The following is a 19,567-nucleotide window of genomic DNA, read 5'->3' on the forward strand; positions in this document are numbered from 1 at the left end:
ATGTATGACTGTGATTGTGCTAGAATGTGGTTTAATTGTGCAAAACCTGACCCGCTTAAGAACTGTGCACGTTTGCAAAAGTGAATGGACCAGTCCAGCGCATTTTGCCCTGTCTTTGTGGCCTCCCTTTGTGACATCACAAAGTGCAGTTTTTGTACACCAACGCATTTTTTTTGCCCCTGTTATGAATGGACTTTTCTCATTTCCTGTGAGTTTGCTGACCTGGCAGGAAATCAGATTGGAAATTACACTGTGAGTATGGCGAATAGTTGCAGTATGGGGGTCCTTTAACTGTGACTGGAGCTTGAATGGGAGAAGGGGGGTGAGGGGGATCCAGATTCCCTGGATGTTTAGATTGACGCCCCATTAAGAATTGATAACCGTGGGAGGAGAAGCTACAAATCCGGTCCAAGCTCTCTCGGCTACCACGGTGAGCGGCGCTGCTCCTTCAGGATGGAGATGGAGGAGGAGGAGGAGGCGGAGGGCGGGACGCACGCGAGTCTCCAGGGGCGGCGGAAAGGCTCGCTAACCGGTGAAGGGGTTGGAGTGGCGTGGGGGGGGGGGGGCGTGGTGGTCAGAGGACGGCGGCGGCGGCCACACCCTTCAGCGGTAAACAAAAGGCAGATCCATCCTGGGTTGGGGAGATAAAAATAGCCGCGAGGGGAGGGGTCTGGCGCGCGTGGCGCTCGCGCTTCTCATACTGTAATCGCGCCGGCTGAACCACGGCCTCTCTCTGGGATGCTGGGGGCCCCCTCCACCCCCCTTTAAAAAAAATTAAAAAAAAACGGGGGGCAAAAAAAAAAAACACACTCTCAGCGCGCACATGCGCAGTACGCACGCACACGTCCCTTCGGCCGTGCTTGCGCACATTCCAAAGTGTGGTCGCGCCTCCAGCACCTCTTTGTCTCGGCCGTCGCCCCGAAAGCAGGAATCCTGGAGGAGAAGGCGGGAGGGGGGGGGGGGGGGGGCGTTGACCAGACTCTCTCCTCCCCCACTGCATAAGCGCTCTCTCTCTCTCTCACTCTCTCTCCTCCCCCTTGGACGCCCCCTCCCCCCTTTCCCACCTCCACACACAGTCCTCATCGGTCCCCCTCCGCCTCTCTATCCATGCCTTTGTGTGTGTGCGCGCGCGCGTGTATGTGCGCGCGCCCGTGAATCTGACTGCGTACCCGAGAGAGGGATAGATAGAGAGAGAGAGAGAGGAAAGAAAAAAAAACAAGCGTGTGACGGATGCCTTGCCACAGGAAATAAGCTTCCATCTCTCCTCTTCTTCTTCTTCTTCCTCCTCTTTTTCTTCTTCTTCTTCTGGTGGGAGCACTTCTTTTACACACCGGGAGGGGACGGGTTCGTGAGGGTGGTGTTGTGGGGAGGGGGCGAGAAACCTGCAGGTGCGAGTTGTAGAGGGGAGGAACCGCGAGGACGCACGTGAATTTCTCAGCACCGGGAAATAGGAGGAGGAGAGGAGCGCAGGTGCCGCACGCGCCGCCCGCTGCTCTCCACCGTCAGCATCCCCGCGCTGCTCCTCGTGCTCCCCTATCCGTCCATCCCAGTGATCCCAGTCCGTTCACACCAGCAGAAGATGGACTGAAATATAGGAGAAGAAGAGGAGCGGGGAAGGAAGGAGGTGCTGGTGCTGCTGCTGTTGGTAGTGGTGCTGGTGCTGGTTCTGCCGGTGCTAGTTGGACCTGGTGCCGCAAAACTGGAGCAGCACGCGCGGCCAAGACGCGGGGGGAGGGGGCGGCGGGACTCGGTCAATTCGCGGAGCCCCCGGGACAGAGGAGGAGGTGAGTACAGCGGCTCAGACCATCGTTTCTCCCCCATCCTCCCCTCCTCCCTCCTCCTCCCCTCTTCCATCATCACCACCATCCCGCCCAGCAACGCGCCGCTTCTCGCCACATGGCTTTTCACGCGTCCATAATTAATGATCTCACGCGCAACCTGACGAGGTTTATTTTTATTTTCAGTTTGTTTCCCCTCGTTTATTAATTTTTTTTTTTTTCCTCGCGCGCGGATGGTGATTAATCCGCCTCCACGAGCGGAGGATGCGCGCGGCGTGTGAAGTGGAATGAGCCTTGCGGCTATCAACGTCTTATCGATCTCCAATCGGTGATGACGGCGAGCTGATGGCTGTTTAATCTGAGCTCCGTTCCAATACGAGGGCAGGTTTCAAGTTGTCAGAAGCCTCCTTCTCCGCCTCCGCCTCCTCCTCCTTCTCCACCTCCTCCACCACATCAAGTGGAACATATGGCTCTTTATGTGCGTCTGGCTGCTGAGGGCCCTGCACTGGACAGGGCTTTGCAACACAGCTCTTCCTGTTCAGGTTCATGTTTGGGCCACGAGGTTTTGATATGTAGTGAGCAAGCCTGGGGGGGGGGGGGGGGGGTTGCATGTGAATCCAGGCTAGGATTGAGTGTGGGCATATTCATGGCACAACATCAGTACATTTTTTTTTAGAATATTAAACAAAAAAAAAAACAGGCTTCTTTTCTAACTCAAAGTGCATCCAAACACTCCGCTTCTAAGTATCAGCAGAGCCGTCGCCTGTCTGTGTGAGTGTCTGTAATCACAGTGATTTCTCGCCTCCACCCCCACCAAAGTTGAAACGCTGGAGGGTGCGTCCTGCCTCGGCAAGGCCGCGTTCCATTTCAGTGAACTGAAGCTTTTATCGACTAGTCTGGTTGCATTTTTAAGAAAAGAAAAAAAGAAACCAATAAGGGGGGGGGGAAAGAACCCACGGAGGTTCAATATGTTCTGGCGTGGACTGAAATCTAGTAATTCCAGATAATAAAAAAACGAGGATTTAAACATAAAATTGATATTGCTGGTTTGATAAACATTGCATCCTCACTCTCCCGCTTAAAGGCTCCTTGTTATTGACCTGAGCCACCGTTTCCCAGTAGCGGCTCTGTACTTTCTGTGAATTTCCCAGAAATTTCCATCCTTTGCCTCTTTTGACTGCTCCACCTCTCAGGGAACGTGCCCTAAAGTGTGCGTATTTATGGAAATCCGCCCTTTTGTGACATCACAAGGGGGACAATCCCTCTCAGGAATGAGTGCAAACAACCCAGCCAGGCAGTAGTGGCAGTGAGTCTGTGCTGCCTTTGCTTTGCGTCTGTCCCTGTTCAAATAGGTTGCACCTAAATCAAAGTATTAATGTTGGAAGGAAGCTTTTTTTTATTTTATTTTTTTGCAAACTGACAGCTAAATTTCTTTCCAGAGAGGTTCTGAATAATTTATCTTGCAAGGCTGCGCCACTAGAGCTCAGAATATAAAATAAAGAATGAAACCTGAAAATTGAATATAATACGGGACCTTTAAAAAACATCAACCGGCAAACAGTGCTGCGGTGCTTTTCTGTTCCAGCATCTCCATCAAGCGCTGACGCTGCCGCTTCCTAGTCGGAGGTCCCCGAGCGCTGCCAGACACGTTGTATCTGTTGACTTCAGGCCTCGCCAGCTACCTCCATCCCACACACACACACACACACAAACACACACAGCGCTTCAAGTGCACAAATCGCTTAGATGCGCATGCAAACACTGCTGTGATGTTTGCGAGCCACAGATTACACACATTTTTTGCTGCCGCTTGCGCACATGACACACCACGGAGCCGTAACGCTGGTGTGTGTGACAGATAAATGTGCCCTTGTGTGTGTGTGTGTGTGTGTGTGATGTTGGGGGGGGGGGGGGGGGGGGTGAGCTCTAAGTGCTGACTGGAGTAGGTCAGTGAGACCAGGCGTCTGGGAGAGTGAGACCCGGGATCCTGCATCCTTCCTAAGCTGCTTTCAGCTCCACTGGAATCCATCCATCCCAATATCCTCTCCGTCTCTGATCCTCCGCAGCCACTCTGCTCCTCCTCCTCCTCCTCCTCCTCCCACCACCACCACCAGACATCCAGACGGATCCAAACTCCAGCCAGACTCTCCTCCTCTCAGGATTTCTTTTCTATTACCCCTCTTTGCCTCTTTGATCTGCGTTTATCTCGTCCCGCTTCCCTCCGATTCTCCTTCCTTTCCTTTCCAGTCGTGAAAATTGGAGTCGGGCCGGGTCTTTGATTCCCAGCGCCACGCGATGCCCCAGGGTCACCCTGCCCATGCCCTCTACCCTTATCTCGGAAACGGAAAGAAGGAATGGCGCTGAGGAAGAAGGGTGACGCGCGGAGACAGGCAGCAGGACGGAAGGTCAAATGTGAGGGAGAGATGGAGAAGGTTGGGGAGGAGCAGCGAAAAAAACCTTCTCGGAAAAACCTCAAAAGAGACACGCAAAGGCAGGGAGGCAGGGAGGCAAATGACAGGTGAGGGAGGGGAGGAACATAAGAGAGAATGCAGGGGGGGGGAGAAAACAGTGTCGAGATGCAGATGAAGAAGCGGAGACGCCTCGACAGATTTTCCTGGAGATTGTTTTCTCGGGACTGAAGTCTCGGAGCAGCTGCTAGTTGGCCTTCAAAAAGGAAAATATTTCAGGGAGCCGATGTTTATTCTGACAGCGTCGGCCCGCTTTTAAGCAGCGCAGTGCGGAAAACGGGGCGCAGTTGAATAACAAAACTTATTTTAAACAACTGCGACCGAGAGCAGAGAAGCTAACTGTTAGCATGGCAATGGAAAAGCAATTTTAAAGACACAGCGTGAAGAAAGAGGCGCGGTTGTACGTTTCCGATGTGCTTAATCATTCTACATAGTGGCATACAACAGCATATATATGCATCCAACCATTTCCACGGAGGAAGTTGTTCATTTCTTTGGAACTCAGTCAGTCAGTTGCACCTGCTCTGCTTCATGTCAGACATTTCCCCCTCCTCCTCATCATCCTCCCCTTCCTCCTCCTCCTCTCCTCCTTCCTTGCATAGGTGACGTTCTGACTGCAATTATTTTTTTCCTCTAGTTGCGCCAACGTTTGCGCTCATCGAGTCGCCATTTTTGGCTCGGCAGTCGTCGTCGTTGTTGTTGTTCCTCGTTACGAGGCGGCGGGCTGAGACGCGCTGCTCCCGCGATCACTCAAACAAGCCAATAAAACGCATTCTGGCTATTTAAAGACGGCGGAGAGTCATCCAGACGCAGCGCTGCAAGGATGCTGCAAGGATGATCTTCAACTAGCAGCACTCAGCCGGAACTGGCAGCTCTTTCTTTTGATTTTTTTTTTTTTTTTTTTTTTTACTGGAAGTTGTCTTTGGATGAGCCAAATCACAATCTTCTGACTGGCGCACAAGGCTTTTTTTTTTTTTTGGAGTTGCCTTTTAAACATGACTGTAATTCAGCAAACATGTAGTCATTATCCAGTCATGTTGCCCCTTCTTTTTTTGTTTGTTTGTTCTTTCAATAAAGAGATTGTATAAATGTTAAAATGCGACAAAAAGGACTTAATTGCCAAGTTTGGCAGGGTTTGAAATTACCAAAGGAAAAAGAATAACCCTCTGATGTAAGTTTGAGAGGGTTCTGCAGCCGGGGGGGTGAAGAGACGTGCGCGACAAAAGGCAGATGGGTGGGAGGGGAGCTCGCAGATAGAAAAGGAGAAAAGAAAAATGGGACAAGAGGGTGATTTTTTGAGCGAGAGAGTTTGGGGGAAACGGAGAGGCGGCGGGGAGAGGAAGTGGGGAGCTGTAGGGAGAGCCGTAAATATTTAACTCTGTTTAGTTTTCCATTTGGGCCTTTGGGCTCCTTCCGAGTCGTCTCCTTCCCCGAGCGCCGACAGGTTACGGCCGCCAGAGGATGTTAGCGTGCGGATCTGGGATTTTTCTCTTTACGCGGAGGAAAAGCTAAAGGTTTGCATTTATTCAAGTAAATCAAACGCGTTTGCCCTGCGGCGCTGCTGACTGATCGCAAGTGGTTGCACATCCACGCTGACGAGGCTCCAGGTGAAGAAACGTTTTCCAGTCCAGACTGTGGATTTTGTAATTTTGTAATTCTGACAAAAAAACAAAAACAAACATTGGTTGCCATTAAAAAAAAAAAAAAAAAACAGAGCCAACCGGTGACGGAACCACAACAACATAAGTAAAAAAAAATAAAATAAAAAAAACCCTTGGCGTGATGCGTTTACAAACGGTTATTTCCCAGTGGGAATCCCATGAACGAATCGACCGACCGTCTCTTTTCCAATCCTCCCACAGGCTGCGAGTGGTCCACCCCCAAGATGCCGTCCCCCAAAAACAAGGCCAAGAAGAAGCCCCCCAAAGACAGCATCACGCTGCTGCCGTGCTTTTACTTTGTGGAGGTGAGTCGCGCGCAGCCGGCCGCGTCCGTGAGTCACCGCTCGGCTACGAGAATGTGGTGACTCGCCACTTTTAACTGGATTGATCAGCGGAGACGCTCGCGGAGGGGATGAATAATACGCCCCCGGACCTTTATTTATCTCCACGAGCAAATATTACCGTGGCTTCGCTATTATTCCTCTGAGTGTGTGTAGGTCGGTGTGTGTGTGTGTGTGTGTGTGATGAATCAGATGAATCACTCCGTCCGTCGCCAGCAAACATTAAATCTGTCTTTGCCGTGTCCTTGCCCCTCGTGTGTGTCCGTCCAGCTCCCCATCGTCCTCTCCTCTTTGGTGTCCCTCTACTTCCTGGAGCTGACAGATGTGCTGTCCCCGGCCATGGTGGGCTACCGCTGCAACGACCGTGACCTCTCCATGCCCTACGTGGAGACGGGCGACGAGCTCATCCCCCTCTTGATGCTCCTGAGTCTGGCCTTCGCCGGACCCGCCGCGTCCGTGAGTCCGCCGCTCGTACATCAAACGCAACCAAACACACGTGTACACACACAAACGCGCACGGGACCAATTCAAAGTCAATGTCGGGGAAAGTAGCACCGACAGGTTGCTGGTGTTTGTATCTGAATAACCGAACAATAACATCATCAGAGCTGAAACGATTCATCGATTAATCGACTTGAATCCATGTTGGGGGAAAAAATGGTCGATTGCAATTTTCTTGAATCAAAGCTTTTTTTTTCAACTGTTTTTGCCCAGCACGGGTTCTGCTATTATGTTTGACACATTAACTATGACACACATGAACCCAGCGTAGCTATTGATTAAATATCTTTCGACTTAAAAGGATATTAAGGATATTATTGCTTAGACTTTCCAAGCAATCGCTTATTCAAACTGAATCTAAGAAAATAACCGCTAAACTAATCATTGACGAAAAGGATCAATGGGCGGTCCATGTGTGTGGTCACACTGCTCAGTTGTTATCCTCACCTGCCCGGTTAATTTCTGCTTTTGCAGATTGCTAATTAACCAATCACACAGTGGGCGGTAGCTCAATGCTTTCAGGCACCAAAGACAAAGTGGAGATGGCCGGTTAAAATAGGAGCCGTGCAAGACTCGTCTGCAGTGTTAATACGAGACGATCTGAAAAGAAAAAGCATCCAGTTAGCCGGTAGACTGAAGACTGGGACTGAGCTCTGCGGGTGTCTGAGCTTACAACACGTCCAACCTTGGGATGGCCACACTGGGCGGCGCTCATGTCGGCCGAGAACAGGAAACTGAGGTTACACCTGCAGGCGCAGAATCGCCAGAATTGGACAATGTCTTTTGGAATCTACATAAAAGGGAATGTCACTGAAGCTGTGCCACAAAGAATCTTGTCAGTTCCGGAGGGCGAAGCAGGAGTCCAGTCCACTTCTGCCAGGTAGGAGGTGTAGCAGGTGAGAAAGTGGTCTCACACCTCCCTTGTCTGGCTCATGAATATGTATGCGGATACATATTCATGTGGTGGGTGTCAGGTGGTGCAGAGGGGTTAAGTTGAGGCAACTGGACTGGTGTTACCCTCTTTGCTATCTCAAGAAAGCAAAGCCAGTCCAGTCGTCTCAGCGTGAACCCGTCCGCACTGAGATGACCTGGACGACTGAGAGCCTTCACAGACACGCGGTCTGGTTTTTATTTCGCGTGTGGCTTTAGTGGTGTTTTGTTGTGAGTCTTTTTGGAAGTGCGCACAAGGACTCACTTCGCTGAAGCGTTTCGAATAGCCTCGTATGAACCTGGCTCGCAGTCTTCAGAGTGTAAACAGGGGGGTGGGGGCCCAGGCAGGACAAACAGAGTGAAAGGCCTGGAGGTCGTCTCCCGGGAGACGGTCAGCGTCAGACGCTGGGTTTCGCTGGATTGTGCTTCATCTCCACTCATCGCTTTTTTTGCTCTCCCTCTCTCGCTACCACGACTAAAGCTGCACTTTTCACGAACAAACGTCGACTCGGACAGGTTGTTCCAGGTGTAAACGGGTTAAACCGCTGAGTCTTAGAGATCAGGGTCCTGTTCCAAACACTGCTGAACGGACTGGACGTTGGGCCGAGCACCGTTCGCACCGACACTGTCGGATTCTCCGGCCGCTTGGTCGGGCGTCTCAGGTGGTTCTGTGATTTACTCCACCTGCGACGTCTCACCCAAACACCCCCCCCCCGACAGCGGGCGCGCTGATGGATGCACAGCCGACATTCCAGCACGCAGCGTGCAGCCGCGACGTCGCTAATCGATAGCGACGTCGCGGCACGGAGACACGCACGGCGCTAATCCATCAGCAGCGGCGGAGGCCGGCGCTCCCTCTCTGGCGCTCATCGATCATCCTGATTGGAAGTGATTACAACTCGATCGCCCGCCGTCCCGTTCACCCTCTGCACACACTGCGCTCTGAATCATGGGCGAGACAGACAGAGAGGGGGAGAGAGAGAGAGAGAGAAAGAGGGATAGATGTTTGATAGTAGCGGCTCTTTGAATAATCGTCGTCCTCCCGGCGTTCGTCCAGCGTTCCTCTTCCCACCCGTTCTCGATATGCAGAGATACGTTGCCTCCACACCTTCACCCTCCTCTCCGTCCCTCCATAGATCATGCTGGGGGAGGGGCTGATGTACTGCATGCAGTCCAGGCTGAGGACGTGTCCCAAGTCGGAGAGCAGCATCAACGCCGGAGGCTGCAGCTTCAACTCCTTCCTACGCAGGACCGTGCGCTTCGTCGGTACGCATGACTCCCCGCATCTGATTTTTATTCTCTTATTCATTTATTTTTTTGTGAAGGACTTGGCTCTCAGGAATTAGGGTCGCATTATCATCTGGCATCAAATGGTGAAAAACAAACACACAAATAAATTATTTTAGATTGATAAAGTAACAAAAATATGAACTCTATGATTTCATTTGTCCATAAAAAAGAATTTAATAATGTCATTTATGAGGAAATATATTGCACCATAATTTATCTACGTTAGGCCAGAATGTGGAATTTATATATATATATATATATATATATATATATATATATATATATATATATATATATATATGTTCAGTGTTTATACTGACATCTGAGCTGTTTAGAGGCTGACAAATCTGCCGTCATTTTCTTGGTCCAAAAAAAACAACCCCAAAAAACCCTTCCACCTCCCAGCTCAGCCCGTATCCTGATTTGGCTTTTTACGGGGGTTTGAGAAATAAGCTAATTATATGAATTAAATGATGGGTGACTTCAAATGAAATAGGGGCGATAAAAAAAGCTCAGCAGGAAATATCTTAAGGCAGCGACGGAGCTTTGAAGTGGGGGGAAAAATAAGTAAGTCACCTTGCCAAAAATTTTTCACTGAAGATTCCGAGCACACAGCAGAACAAAGGCTGCCGACGTCACTTTTAAAGCCCTCGGATCGAGTCCAGGGGCTCCGGTTCTGGTCTGCAGGTGTTTTCAGAAAATGAGGAGCTGAGTGTGACAAAGCCGCGCGGTGGCGCGTCGTTCTCTCGGCCTCGGGCCATCTCGCCGTCTCCAGCTCCTCTTCCTCCTCTTCCTCGCCCTCAGGTGTTCACGTCTTCGGTCTCCTGGCAACAGCCCTGGTGACAGATGTCATCCAGTTAGCCACCGGCTACCACACCCCCTTCTTCCTCACCGTCTGCCAGCCCAATTACACCGCCCCGGGAGTGTCATGTGACAACATTGCCTACATCACGCAGGACATCTGCATGGGGAAAGACCTGTACGCCATCCTGTCGGCCAGGTGAGGCGCAAATTTAAAGGGACCTTCTTCTCCATCTCGCATGTTTAAAATATCGTCTGGGAAAATGAAAAGGAAACCGGTTTTTAAAAATGCAGAAGCTCTCGCTGTTTATTTAAATGAACGGTGAGTAAAATTACAAAAAAACAAAGTTTTGCTCATTTCTGTTTTCTCACACATACCATGTATACCATGAATATATATATACATATATATTGATCACATTTAGCCCTCTGTTCATAGCCGTCCTCCACCAAAGAATCCGGGGGTTATAGCTCAGTGCTAAAACTGATGCTTCGTTATAACTTCCTACATGTTAGCAAAGGGAGGAAAACCAGGCGGTCTGAGAGGGAGGAACCGAAACCTGGCTGTACGACGCTAGCTTAACGTGGCATCGCTGCCCTATGTGACATCACAAAGGGCTGAGTTCCAGAATGCACGCCTTAAAAAAAAAAAGAAAATACCGGACATGTGAAAGCTGCACAAAATGTTTTGTTTTTTTTCTCAATTGTGGTGAGGCTTTAGCGCTGAATTGGCAAAGTGAATTTTACGCAACGCGGGTCCTTTAAATCAGACTTTTCATAGCGTTGGCCACTCATGAATACATGAGCAGAACGAGCCACACTTGGGGAGGTTTTGTACAACGGCTGCACATTATCGCAAATGACTTTCTTTCGGCGGAGTTCAGCGCAACGCAAAAACCACAAGGAGCTGCGAAGACTCATTTTGCCCTTGAAGGGGATTACAGGAGATTAAAGCGGCGTCGGGTCGGTTCTTTTTTCTTTGCTTTTTTTCCTTTTATTACAAAAGTGTAACTTTTTTTGCTTCATGGTGTGCCGCCGTGGCTGGGTTTGTTTCCCGGCGGATGTTGTCCGACACAAAGTCCACCGTCGATGCAGCGTCGCAGGCAGGAAGCTCAAACAGGGATTTTCTCCGAAGCGGCGAAGACACAAACTCGCCGTGAATCCGCCCCCCCTCGCGACGACTCGTATTGACGCGCCGCGTTCCGCCGCTCGGAGCCTCGGCCGCACGATCGATTTGTGATTAGATTTCTTGTAAGAGCCAGATGGAAACCGATACCTTTCACGCTTAAAAAGTTGGATGATGTACAAGCACGCGGTGATACACTACTGGCGCGGCTAATGCGAGTCGGAGGGCAGACTCGGAGGGGGAGGGATGTGTTGTTTTCTTTCTTTTTTTTACTTCTGCCTGCGAGGCTTTCCAGGAAGTTACTAAAGTGAGACAAAACAGGGAAAAAGTCTGACACTGCAGTTTTTTGGGGTTTTTTTTTGTTTTGTTTTGTTTTTTTGCAACCACATTGTTGCTGTCAGGGTCCCGAAAAGAGTGTCGCCAGCTTTTTTCACTGTTGCTGCAAGCGAACAAACGAACAGCACAATAAGGCTAAAGTGCACGCAAAAGTGGAGCTAATGCTTCGACTGTACACCAACACGTGGCCAATATCTCCTCAGACTTCCTGCTTTTTTTTTCTTTTTCTTGGACCAATCAAAGACGCTCATGCATCCCTCTTACAATATATAAGACTATACATTTTATTATGATATGATAAAATGTATATATATATAATGATAATTGTGTGTTTACAATATTCACCTGCTGCTAATTTGACCCACTGACAAAGTGTTCAGCTCCTATTTCTTTGGGTAATTTGATAATAACACTGTGGAATGCAATACCACGTGTGTCCACTAAAAGAATGCCGCTAATATATAGCATTCTTGTGGTAGAACCACCTGACGTTGTGTCTCAAATCATGCAAACGTGCATTATGGTCGGTAGGTTTTATCTAACACCTCGTCGTCATGTGGCCTTACGTCTCGTTTACGCATATTTCGCATGGGTGCAAAAACCCTTACCTCCGGCCTTGCCTTGCTCCCCCTTCTGTGATAATTTAATGAATTTCCTGCTGCTCTGAAAAAAAAATCCGCTCCTCTCTCGCAGGAACATTGCCTTATTATCTTTCAGGGGTCTCTTTTTTTTCCCCCCTCTCTGTTTTTTTTTTATTCTTTTCCTTTCTTCAGCGCGCGGTTCAATTGAGTTTGTTTGTTCCCAAACACAAAGTCAGCCGCCGAGTCGCTTCTTCTGTTCTCGCTGCCAGCGATTTGATTCCTGCCTCGGCGGATCTTTCACGCTGGCGACAAACAACAAGGCCTCGCCGGCAAACACTCTCGCACAAAGCCAAACACGAGCGAAGTGAATCAAAAAAAAAAAAAAAGGGCATAATTAACTAAATTGATTCCAAGCGGGGTTTGTGATTAAGCCGGTCAGACTAGAAACCAACCTGCCGACTTTGACCACAACTGGTCTCTGCATTAACGTTCCCGCTGATTTTTTTTTTTTTTTTCTGGCTTGTTTTTTGATTGCCTCCGATTAATTCTCTCTCTCTCTCTCTCTCTCTTTCTATCTTTTTAGGAAAACCTTCCCGTCCCAGCATGCGACGCTTTCTGGCTTCGCCGCTGTCTACATCTCCGTAAGCGCCTCTGTGTCTTTGTGTCGGTTGCACAACTTCAACCTCTTCCTTGCATGAATTTGTCATTTTGCTGCGGGAAGGCAGACGCTCGTCTCCTCGCCTTTAACAAATTAAAAGCGCCTCAGGAAAACACTTTTGTTCATAATGAATAATAAATAAAAGTCTTTCAGACCCCCCGACCCCCCGCCGGAGGCACCTCAAGTCCGATAAAAGCCACATCCGTGAAGTGTGAGCCTCCTCGTCCTGCAGTCCGTTGCAGTCAGCCGTGACTGCGGAACTTCCGAAACTTCCGGCTTCCTCCCACACCTCGCTCAGCCTTCTGCCTGCTCGTTAGGGCTCGACGCGCTCGCCTCTCTGAGAAGAGAAAAAAAGGCAGCAGATGAGGAGGAGGAGGAGGAGGAGGAGGAAGAGGAGGAAGAGGCTGTTTTGGCTGCCAAGAGTGACAACATATCTTCATTCCACTGCAAAAGCACTCGCTGAAAAAAACAAAAAGAAAAAACACTGTCAGATCAATTTCCTTTGGTGTCGTCCTCCTCTTCCACGCAGCATTGAGACGTTTTATTCCGTTTGATCGGCAACTAGAAGATATTTATTGAGCTGTTACAGATAATTCCACTTGTTTCCACGCGACGTTTACAAAAGGGCCGGATAATCCCGGCTCCGAGCTGGAAAATGATATATTCTCTGAGTGAAAGGAGCCCCTGCTGAGAACTTATTTTTTTCCCGTTCTGTTTTGTTTTTTTCTTCTTTTCTATTATACTCCACCCCCAGATGGACAAGCTCGTTTTTTAGAAAAGAAAAAAGGAAAAGCTCAAAGTTTTGCAGCGCTCGCCTCTCTGTCACTCAGCCGTCCTTCGCTTTATGTCACGGAGGCGTGCGGCGAATTCTGATGCAAGGCGCTACCATACCACGCTCCCTTTTTTTTCCCTTGGCTTTGTTGTCAGCGCCGTCTTACTGTCAGAGACGATCCATCCTAATGACCCACTTAAGTTTAAAGGGAATTATTCAAATCGGACGAGTTCCACTGGGGAAAAAGTGGCAACTTGTCATCCGGTGGATATGAAAGCGCTGAGTGTGTTTGCACAGAGGACGTTAATAGCCCCTTGTTTTTTTGTAGTGGAGATTAGCTTAGCAAACTAGCGACAACGGCGCTAGTGGCAAGAGGTTTGGTGTTTTTTTATTTTTTTTATTTATAACAGAGATAAGCAACGTCCCGCCCCTACTCGCTTCTGATTGGGTTAGGGCATAAGGTGTCAACCTGTTTCACTATATTTGGCCAGCGAGTCAACACAAAATCCCTACTAGAGCTGGACTGCTGGTATTGCACAGCACATGTAACTGCTAATCCTACAAATCCCAGAATTCTCTGCTGTGTATTTTTGGTTTGTCATTCATGACATTAGGTTCATTCAAGGATTTTATCGTTATGACTTCATTGGTTTATTTGTGTTCAGTGTTGAAGCAAAACTCATTTGGGGTCCAGATAAACAGGCTCACTGTTATATCAGTTTTTTTTATTATTATCATTTTGGAATAAATATCAATGTTGGCCCATGACTTTGTCCCAAGTTTGAAATTTTGGCCAAATTTTACATTTTTTTAATTTCCACTGTGTATTTTAATTGTCATCCCTGGGTCCGGGGATTCGGGTCTGGATTGGGGTTGGGGGCGGGGATATTTGGGGAAGGAGTGTTAGCCAATCAGAAGTGAGTAGGTACGAGGGTGATCTGATATTTTAAGTTTTTTAAAAAAACGAACCTTTTTGCTCTCGCAGATGTATTTCAACGCCACCATCAGCTGCACGACCAAGCTGCTGAAGCCGCTGCTGGTCTTTGCCTTCTGCATGGCGGCGGGCCTGGCCGGCCTGACCCAGATCACGCAGCACCGCAGCCACCCCATCGACGTCTACGTGGGATACGTGATCGGCGTCGGCATCGGCGTCTACCTGGTCAGTCCGTCCCGCCCGGCACACCGGCTTCTCTTGCGCTTGTTGTTGGCAGTTTTAAAAGATGTTTCTTCAAGATTCTCCAAGGCTGACCTGAAGAAATGAGCTGCAGCATATTGCTTTGCGTATATTATGGGATGTTTGTCCAGTGGGGAGAGTTTTTTTGGTTTCTTGTTGCGCTGTGACTAAATTGTCCCGCCGTGTTATTCACAATTTAACACCATCGACACTTGTTCCAACAAATTCTGCTTCTTTCGTCACATCTTCCAGCAGTGTCTTTTTTTTTTCTTTTGCCGTCTCTATATTTGGATTTTCTATTAGTGAGCAAGGAGAGAAAAAAGAGAGAGAGGGAAGGAAGGGGAAAAGAAACCCAATAATCGTATAAGAATCCTCTGGAACAATTTCACACTCCATTTAGGGGGGAAAAAACTTGTCGTCGCCATTTTCCACGCCTCCGTCTCTCTCTCTCTCCCTGTGTGGCTGCACACTCGCTAAGTTTCTCCCCCTCATTGCCGGGGGGGGGCTCGGGGGTGTGATTCTTGCTGACCGGCGCTGTGCTAAACAGGGGACAGGATGAAAAGATGCTTATTCATCCACTCTTGAAGAGGGTTTTTTTTTTTTTTTTTTTTCAATTATAATCTCCTCCTCCTCCCAGGCCGTGTACGCCGTGGGAAACTTCAAGTCGTCGGAGGAAGACGCCCTGCACCCCCAGCGGCTGACGGCGGCCCAGCAGAAGGACGGCGGCGGCGTCGGCCTGCGGGTGCTGAGTCAGCGGAGCCACGACTCGCTGTACAGGAAGACGCCGCGGGCCTCGGAGAGCCGGGAGGAGCTGGGGGCGGGGCTGGGGGCGGGGCTGGGCTCCGGCGCCCGCAGCAAAGTGCGGCGGGAGAAGGCGTCGCTGGCCTCGCTCAAGCGCGCCAGCGCCGACGTGGAGCTGCTGGCCACCAGGGGGCCCATGGGCAAGGAGACCATGGTCACCTTCAGCAACACGCTGCCCCGCGTGGCCAACGGCGGCAGCCCCGTCTCGCCGTCCGACGAGCCGGTGGCCGGCGCCCAGCGTCACATGACCTTCCACGTGCCCTTCGACTCGCAGCGCTCGCGGCAGCTGGTGACGGAGTGGAAGCAGCGCTCGCTGGAGCTGCGCAGCCAGAGCTCGCGGGACGAGGAAGACGGCGAGGATGAGGAGGACGGCGGCGAGGGGGCGGACGGCGGGCTGGACACGCCCCCCTCCCTCTACCCCACCGTGCAGGCCAGCAAGGCCACGCCCACCGCCGGCAGGATGGTGGTGGCGCCCCCGCTGGTGCACATCCCCGAGGAGGCCTGCAGGCCGCCGCCCGTCTCGCCCAAGAGCGCCAAGACCCGGGCCAAGTGGCTGTCGCTGACCGAGGGGGGCGTGGCCAAGGAGCCGTCCAAGGCTCCCATTGAGGTGTCCACCCCCCGGGTGCCCACCCAGCCGCCCGGCCAGCAGAGAGTCACTCAGGTGAGCCGAACCTTCAGTAATTAGCGATGTTTACATGGACATAAATCATGGGAATAAAGGCCCAATCAGATTAAAAGTGCAGCTACCAAACGTGCTACGCTGATGACGATGTTCTTTATCTCAACACATGCAAAGTACAAGAAGTACGAGAATTTTGTTTTCTTATTTTGTCTTATTAACATGAAGGACATCAATTCCAGAGACTCACAGAACTGTTTCCCACTACTGCACATTTCTGAGCAGCGCGGAATGCGGCGGAACCGCAATCATACAGTATTTGGCTCCTCGCACTCACTCTGCACTTTATCGGCAAGCTGCCACTTCTTCGAAAATATGCCTGAGATATGAGAGGAGATGTAACAGCTGCCAAACACCGAGTGCCTCCCACTCGTGAGTGATTTCTTTACTTGGAATAAACAAGCTCAGGGGAAAAAAAAAAAAAAAGAAAATCAGGCGGAAAGTCGAAACTCCCTCACGAGGTTCCGAGACGCAGCAGCTTGAGTCGAGGTGTTTCGGCTGTCGCTGCGAAACCAGCTCATCAGGTTGACAGGAGACGCCGACGAGGAACTCGGGGGGGTGAATCGTGGCGCCGAGCGAACTTGTAAATCCAAATGACTCAGATTAAAAGTTCAACTTTTTCAAAAGTCCCATCATGTGGAAAAAATAAAAGAAATCGTGCAACGGTCTTCACACTGCAACAACAGTGAGAATCTTCGACCTTAAGACTGAAAACAGCGGCCCTCTGTGATGTCACAAAGGGCACTGACACCTTCACCAAAGGTTAGCAAGTCACCTTCCAAACGTGTGGGTGGCTCATCCTGACCAGGAAGAGAACTCCCTTGGTGATTTTTTTTTTTTTTTTTGCCAGGTGGCTGCAAACAGCGGGCTAAACGTGTAATCTAACCCAGTGTTTTTCAACCTTTTTTCAACCTTTCAAAAATATGATAAAATGACATAATCTAGCCTAATAATGGTATTACAGTCTCTTAATCTATTTATACTCACTCAGTGTGAAGCCTGCTGCTGTTTAGATGCACACGTGGCTGATGTCCTAGGAGGAATTGAGGGAGGAAAATAGGCTCACGTTCCGTTTAAATCACTCCACAATGGAGTGATGTTATTATTTATAGACCATTCATCCATTTTCAATGCACGCCTCTTCCTGCACTCAGGGTTGCGGGGTTTTGCTGGAGCCAGTTGTCATTGGGCGGAGGCAGGGTGACACCCTGGGCAAATATTTAGAAACCCATTAAGAATTAAAATTTGGATGATTTTCCAGGACACACCTGATATTATCTCGCACAAAGCGGTTGAAAAATACTGATCCTAAGCTTCTTTTGCTCCGCCTCCAGGTGATAGCCATGTCCAAGCAGCCCGCCCACCCCTCCGCCAAGACCTCGGAGGGCGGCTCCTCCTCCGGCGGCGGCTCCAGCTGCTCCGAGTCGCCGTACTACCGCATCCCGTCGGACCGCGACAGCTGCGCGGGCAGCAACCCGGGCAGCCTGGGCAGCAGCATCGTCACCATCGACGCCCACGCCCCCCACCACCCGGTGGTGCGCGTGTCGGCCGCCGCCAACGGCAAGCCGTGGGAGTGGCGCAACACCATCAGCGGCCACATGATGGCGAGCGGCGGCGACGGCGAGAAGCACCGAGTGGCGCTGCAGCGGCCGGAGGGCGGCGGCGGCGGCCAGTACCGGGACTACCGGACGCTGCCGGCCAAGAAGGAGCCGCTGTGCTCCTCGGCGGCCAGTGGGGGCAGCGACGAGCTGCCTCCCCCGCCCCTCCCCGCCGCCGCCTCCTCCTCCCCGCTGCCGCCGCCGCCGCAGCTGTGCTCCTCCCCTCTGCCGCCACCCCACTCCTCCTCCCCCCTGCCCCCGCCTCCGCTCCCGAGCTCCTCCCCCCTGCCTCCCCCGCTGCCCCCGGTCACCTCCTCCCACATGCCTCCCCCGCCTCACCTCTCCTCGCACATGCCGCCGCTCCATATGTGCCCGCCGATGCCCCCGCCTCCCCTTCCTCACCCCTCCTCCTCCCCGCACATGCCCCCTCCTCCCCCTCCTCACCACTCTTCCTCCTCCTCCCCGCACATGCCCCCGCCTCCTCCTCACCCCTCCTCCTCCTCCCACATGCCCCCGCCGCCTCCTCATCACTCCTCCTCCGCCCAGATGCCGCTGCCGCCGCCGCCGCTGCCCCACCCCTCCGCCTCCATCCCCCCTCCGCCTCCCCCTCACCCGTCCTGCTCGGCCGGCATGCTCCCGCCGCCGCCCCACCCCGACCTGCTGATGGACGGCCACGGCGGCGGCCAGTCGCTGTCCCGCACCTCCACGCTGCCCCGCCAGCCCTCCGTGTCAGCGCGGAGCCACGCCGAGCAGGAGCACTACTACAAGGCCCTGCAGAACGAGAGGATGCTATAGTGAACGTGGGAGGGAGTGGGGGGGGGGAGAGGAGGTAGGGGGGTGGGGGGAAGAGGAGAGAGGACAGAGTGCAGGCGGAAGAAAAAAACTAATTGGACGAAGACGATGAAGTCGATCTGAGAGAGCCGGGGAGAAATTTCAACCACACCAAAAAAAACCAAAAACCACAGAAGAGCTCTCCTGCTCCTTCCTCTCCTCCTCCTCTTCCTCCTGCTCCTCCTCAATCAAAAGGCAAGCCGTTGAAGGAGCTATCACGCCCGGCAGACTGGGATTTGCCGACTGCAGGCCCCTCCTGAGAGCTCTGGATAAGACTGAGAGGAAGCACAACAACCACGGGCGACGCTCCTCCGGGCGGCGCCGCCGACGAAGAGATCAACTCGCAATTCGCCGTCCAAAACTCCATCCGCAGGTTAAGGACTTGAGGCCACACGTGGAAAGAGAGTCTAGAATAAACAAACAAAACAGATTTTTTTTTTCTTTTGGGTAATCTGATCTGCCGGTATCCACCTGAGAGCCACCTGAGGGCCTGTTGTCTTTCTCGAAGGGGAATTGTGGGTATGAGACGGATGACGCACGGCTGGGCCTCACCACCGGGACGCCGCTCAATGGATTTACTCATTCAAACACTGGAGGAGCTGCTGGACTGGAGGGAGTTTTCTTATTTGTATTTCCAAAAAACTGAAGAGGAGCATCCAGGAATGACAGAGTGAGAAAAGCCAACACAAACAACAGCACAAGGGACATTAGTGTTTGTTCAGTAAAAGGTTCTGTTCCTCCTGGGCCTCCTGTGTTTTGGTTTTGGTACCCACCTTCTAGCTATGCATACGAAAGTAAATGGGGAAATAGTTTTTCTTTTTCTTTTTTTTAGATGAGTAGAACAATATCAAGCCTTAAAGGGATAGTTCACTCACTGGTTGATGAAGAAGATTCCACCTGTAATTTATAAATACTCTGTATTCTTCTTAGATTCACAAGTCAACTCAATCTAATGGAATGATTTCCTCCTGTAAAACTTCAGAGCTGTTACATGTGTTGGAAAATGTCACCAGAGCCTCCATTGACGAAGCGCTGTGTGGAAAATGAGGGGAATTGATGAATTGTGGGTGGGCTATCCCTTTAATCCTTGTCCTCAGTCAGGTTTTGCCAAATTTCATCATCCTTCCGTCCGCATCCCTGCCGTTTTCCGGCTTTATCCTCGCTAATTCTGCTGAGAGTTCGGCAGTCTGTTACCAAGATATTTACGTATGCCTTATTGGAAAGTGATATCAAAATTGACA

General features: G+C 51.0%; 1 protein-coding gene across 1 annotated transcript; it reads left to right on the top strand.

Annotated features, from left to right (window-relative positions):
• Positions 1 to 1,385: 1,385 nt before the first annotated feature.
• On the top strand, positions 1,386 to 19,115 carry plppr3a (phospholipid phosphatase related 3a). Its single transcript, XM_076023146.1, has 9 exons — positions 1,386 to 1,784; positions 6,109 to 6,212; positions 6,519 to 6,704; positions 8,816 to 8,945; positions 9,774 to 9,969; positions 12,397 to 12,454; positions 14,229 to 14,402; positions 15,055 to 15,879; positions 17,232 to 19,115. Exons 2-9 carry the CDS (start codon positions 6,132 to 6,134, stop codon positions 18,288 to 18,290), a joined length of 2,709 nt encoding a protein of 902 aa, XP_075879261.1. The 5' UTR covers positions 1,386 to 1,784; positions 6,109 to 6,131; the 3' UTR covers positions 18,291 to 19,115.
• Positions 19,116 to 19,567: the final 452 nt, after the last annotated feature.

This window comes from Nelusetta ayraudi, unplaced genomic scaffold (genome assembly GCF_046127955.1).
Source record: "Nelusetta ayraudi isolate G7.1 ecotype Tasmania unplaced genomic scaffold, CSIRO-AGI_Nayr_v1 ptg000015l, whole genome shotgun sequence".
Taxonomy (NCBI): Eukaryota; Metazoa; Chordata; class Actinopteri; order Tetraodontiformes; family Monacanthidae; genus Nelusetta; species Nelusetta ayraudi.

Bases quoted from the DNA above. Each gene is read 5' to 3' on its own strand.
- plppr3a (XM_076023146.1), top strand. From the start codon at position 6,132: ATGCCGTCCCCCAAAAACAAGGCCAAGAAGAAGCCCCCCAAAGACAGC. The intron at 6,705-8,815 runs GTGAGTCCGCCG...GTCCCTCCATAG, and splicing joins TCGCCGGACCCGCCGCGTCC to ATCATGCTGGGGGAGGGGCT. The intron at 9,970-12,396 runs GTGAGGCGCAAA...CTATCTTTTTAG, and splicing joins TACGCCATCCTGTCGGCCAG to GAAAACCTTCCCGTCCCAGC.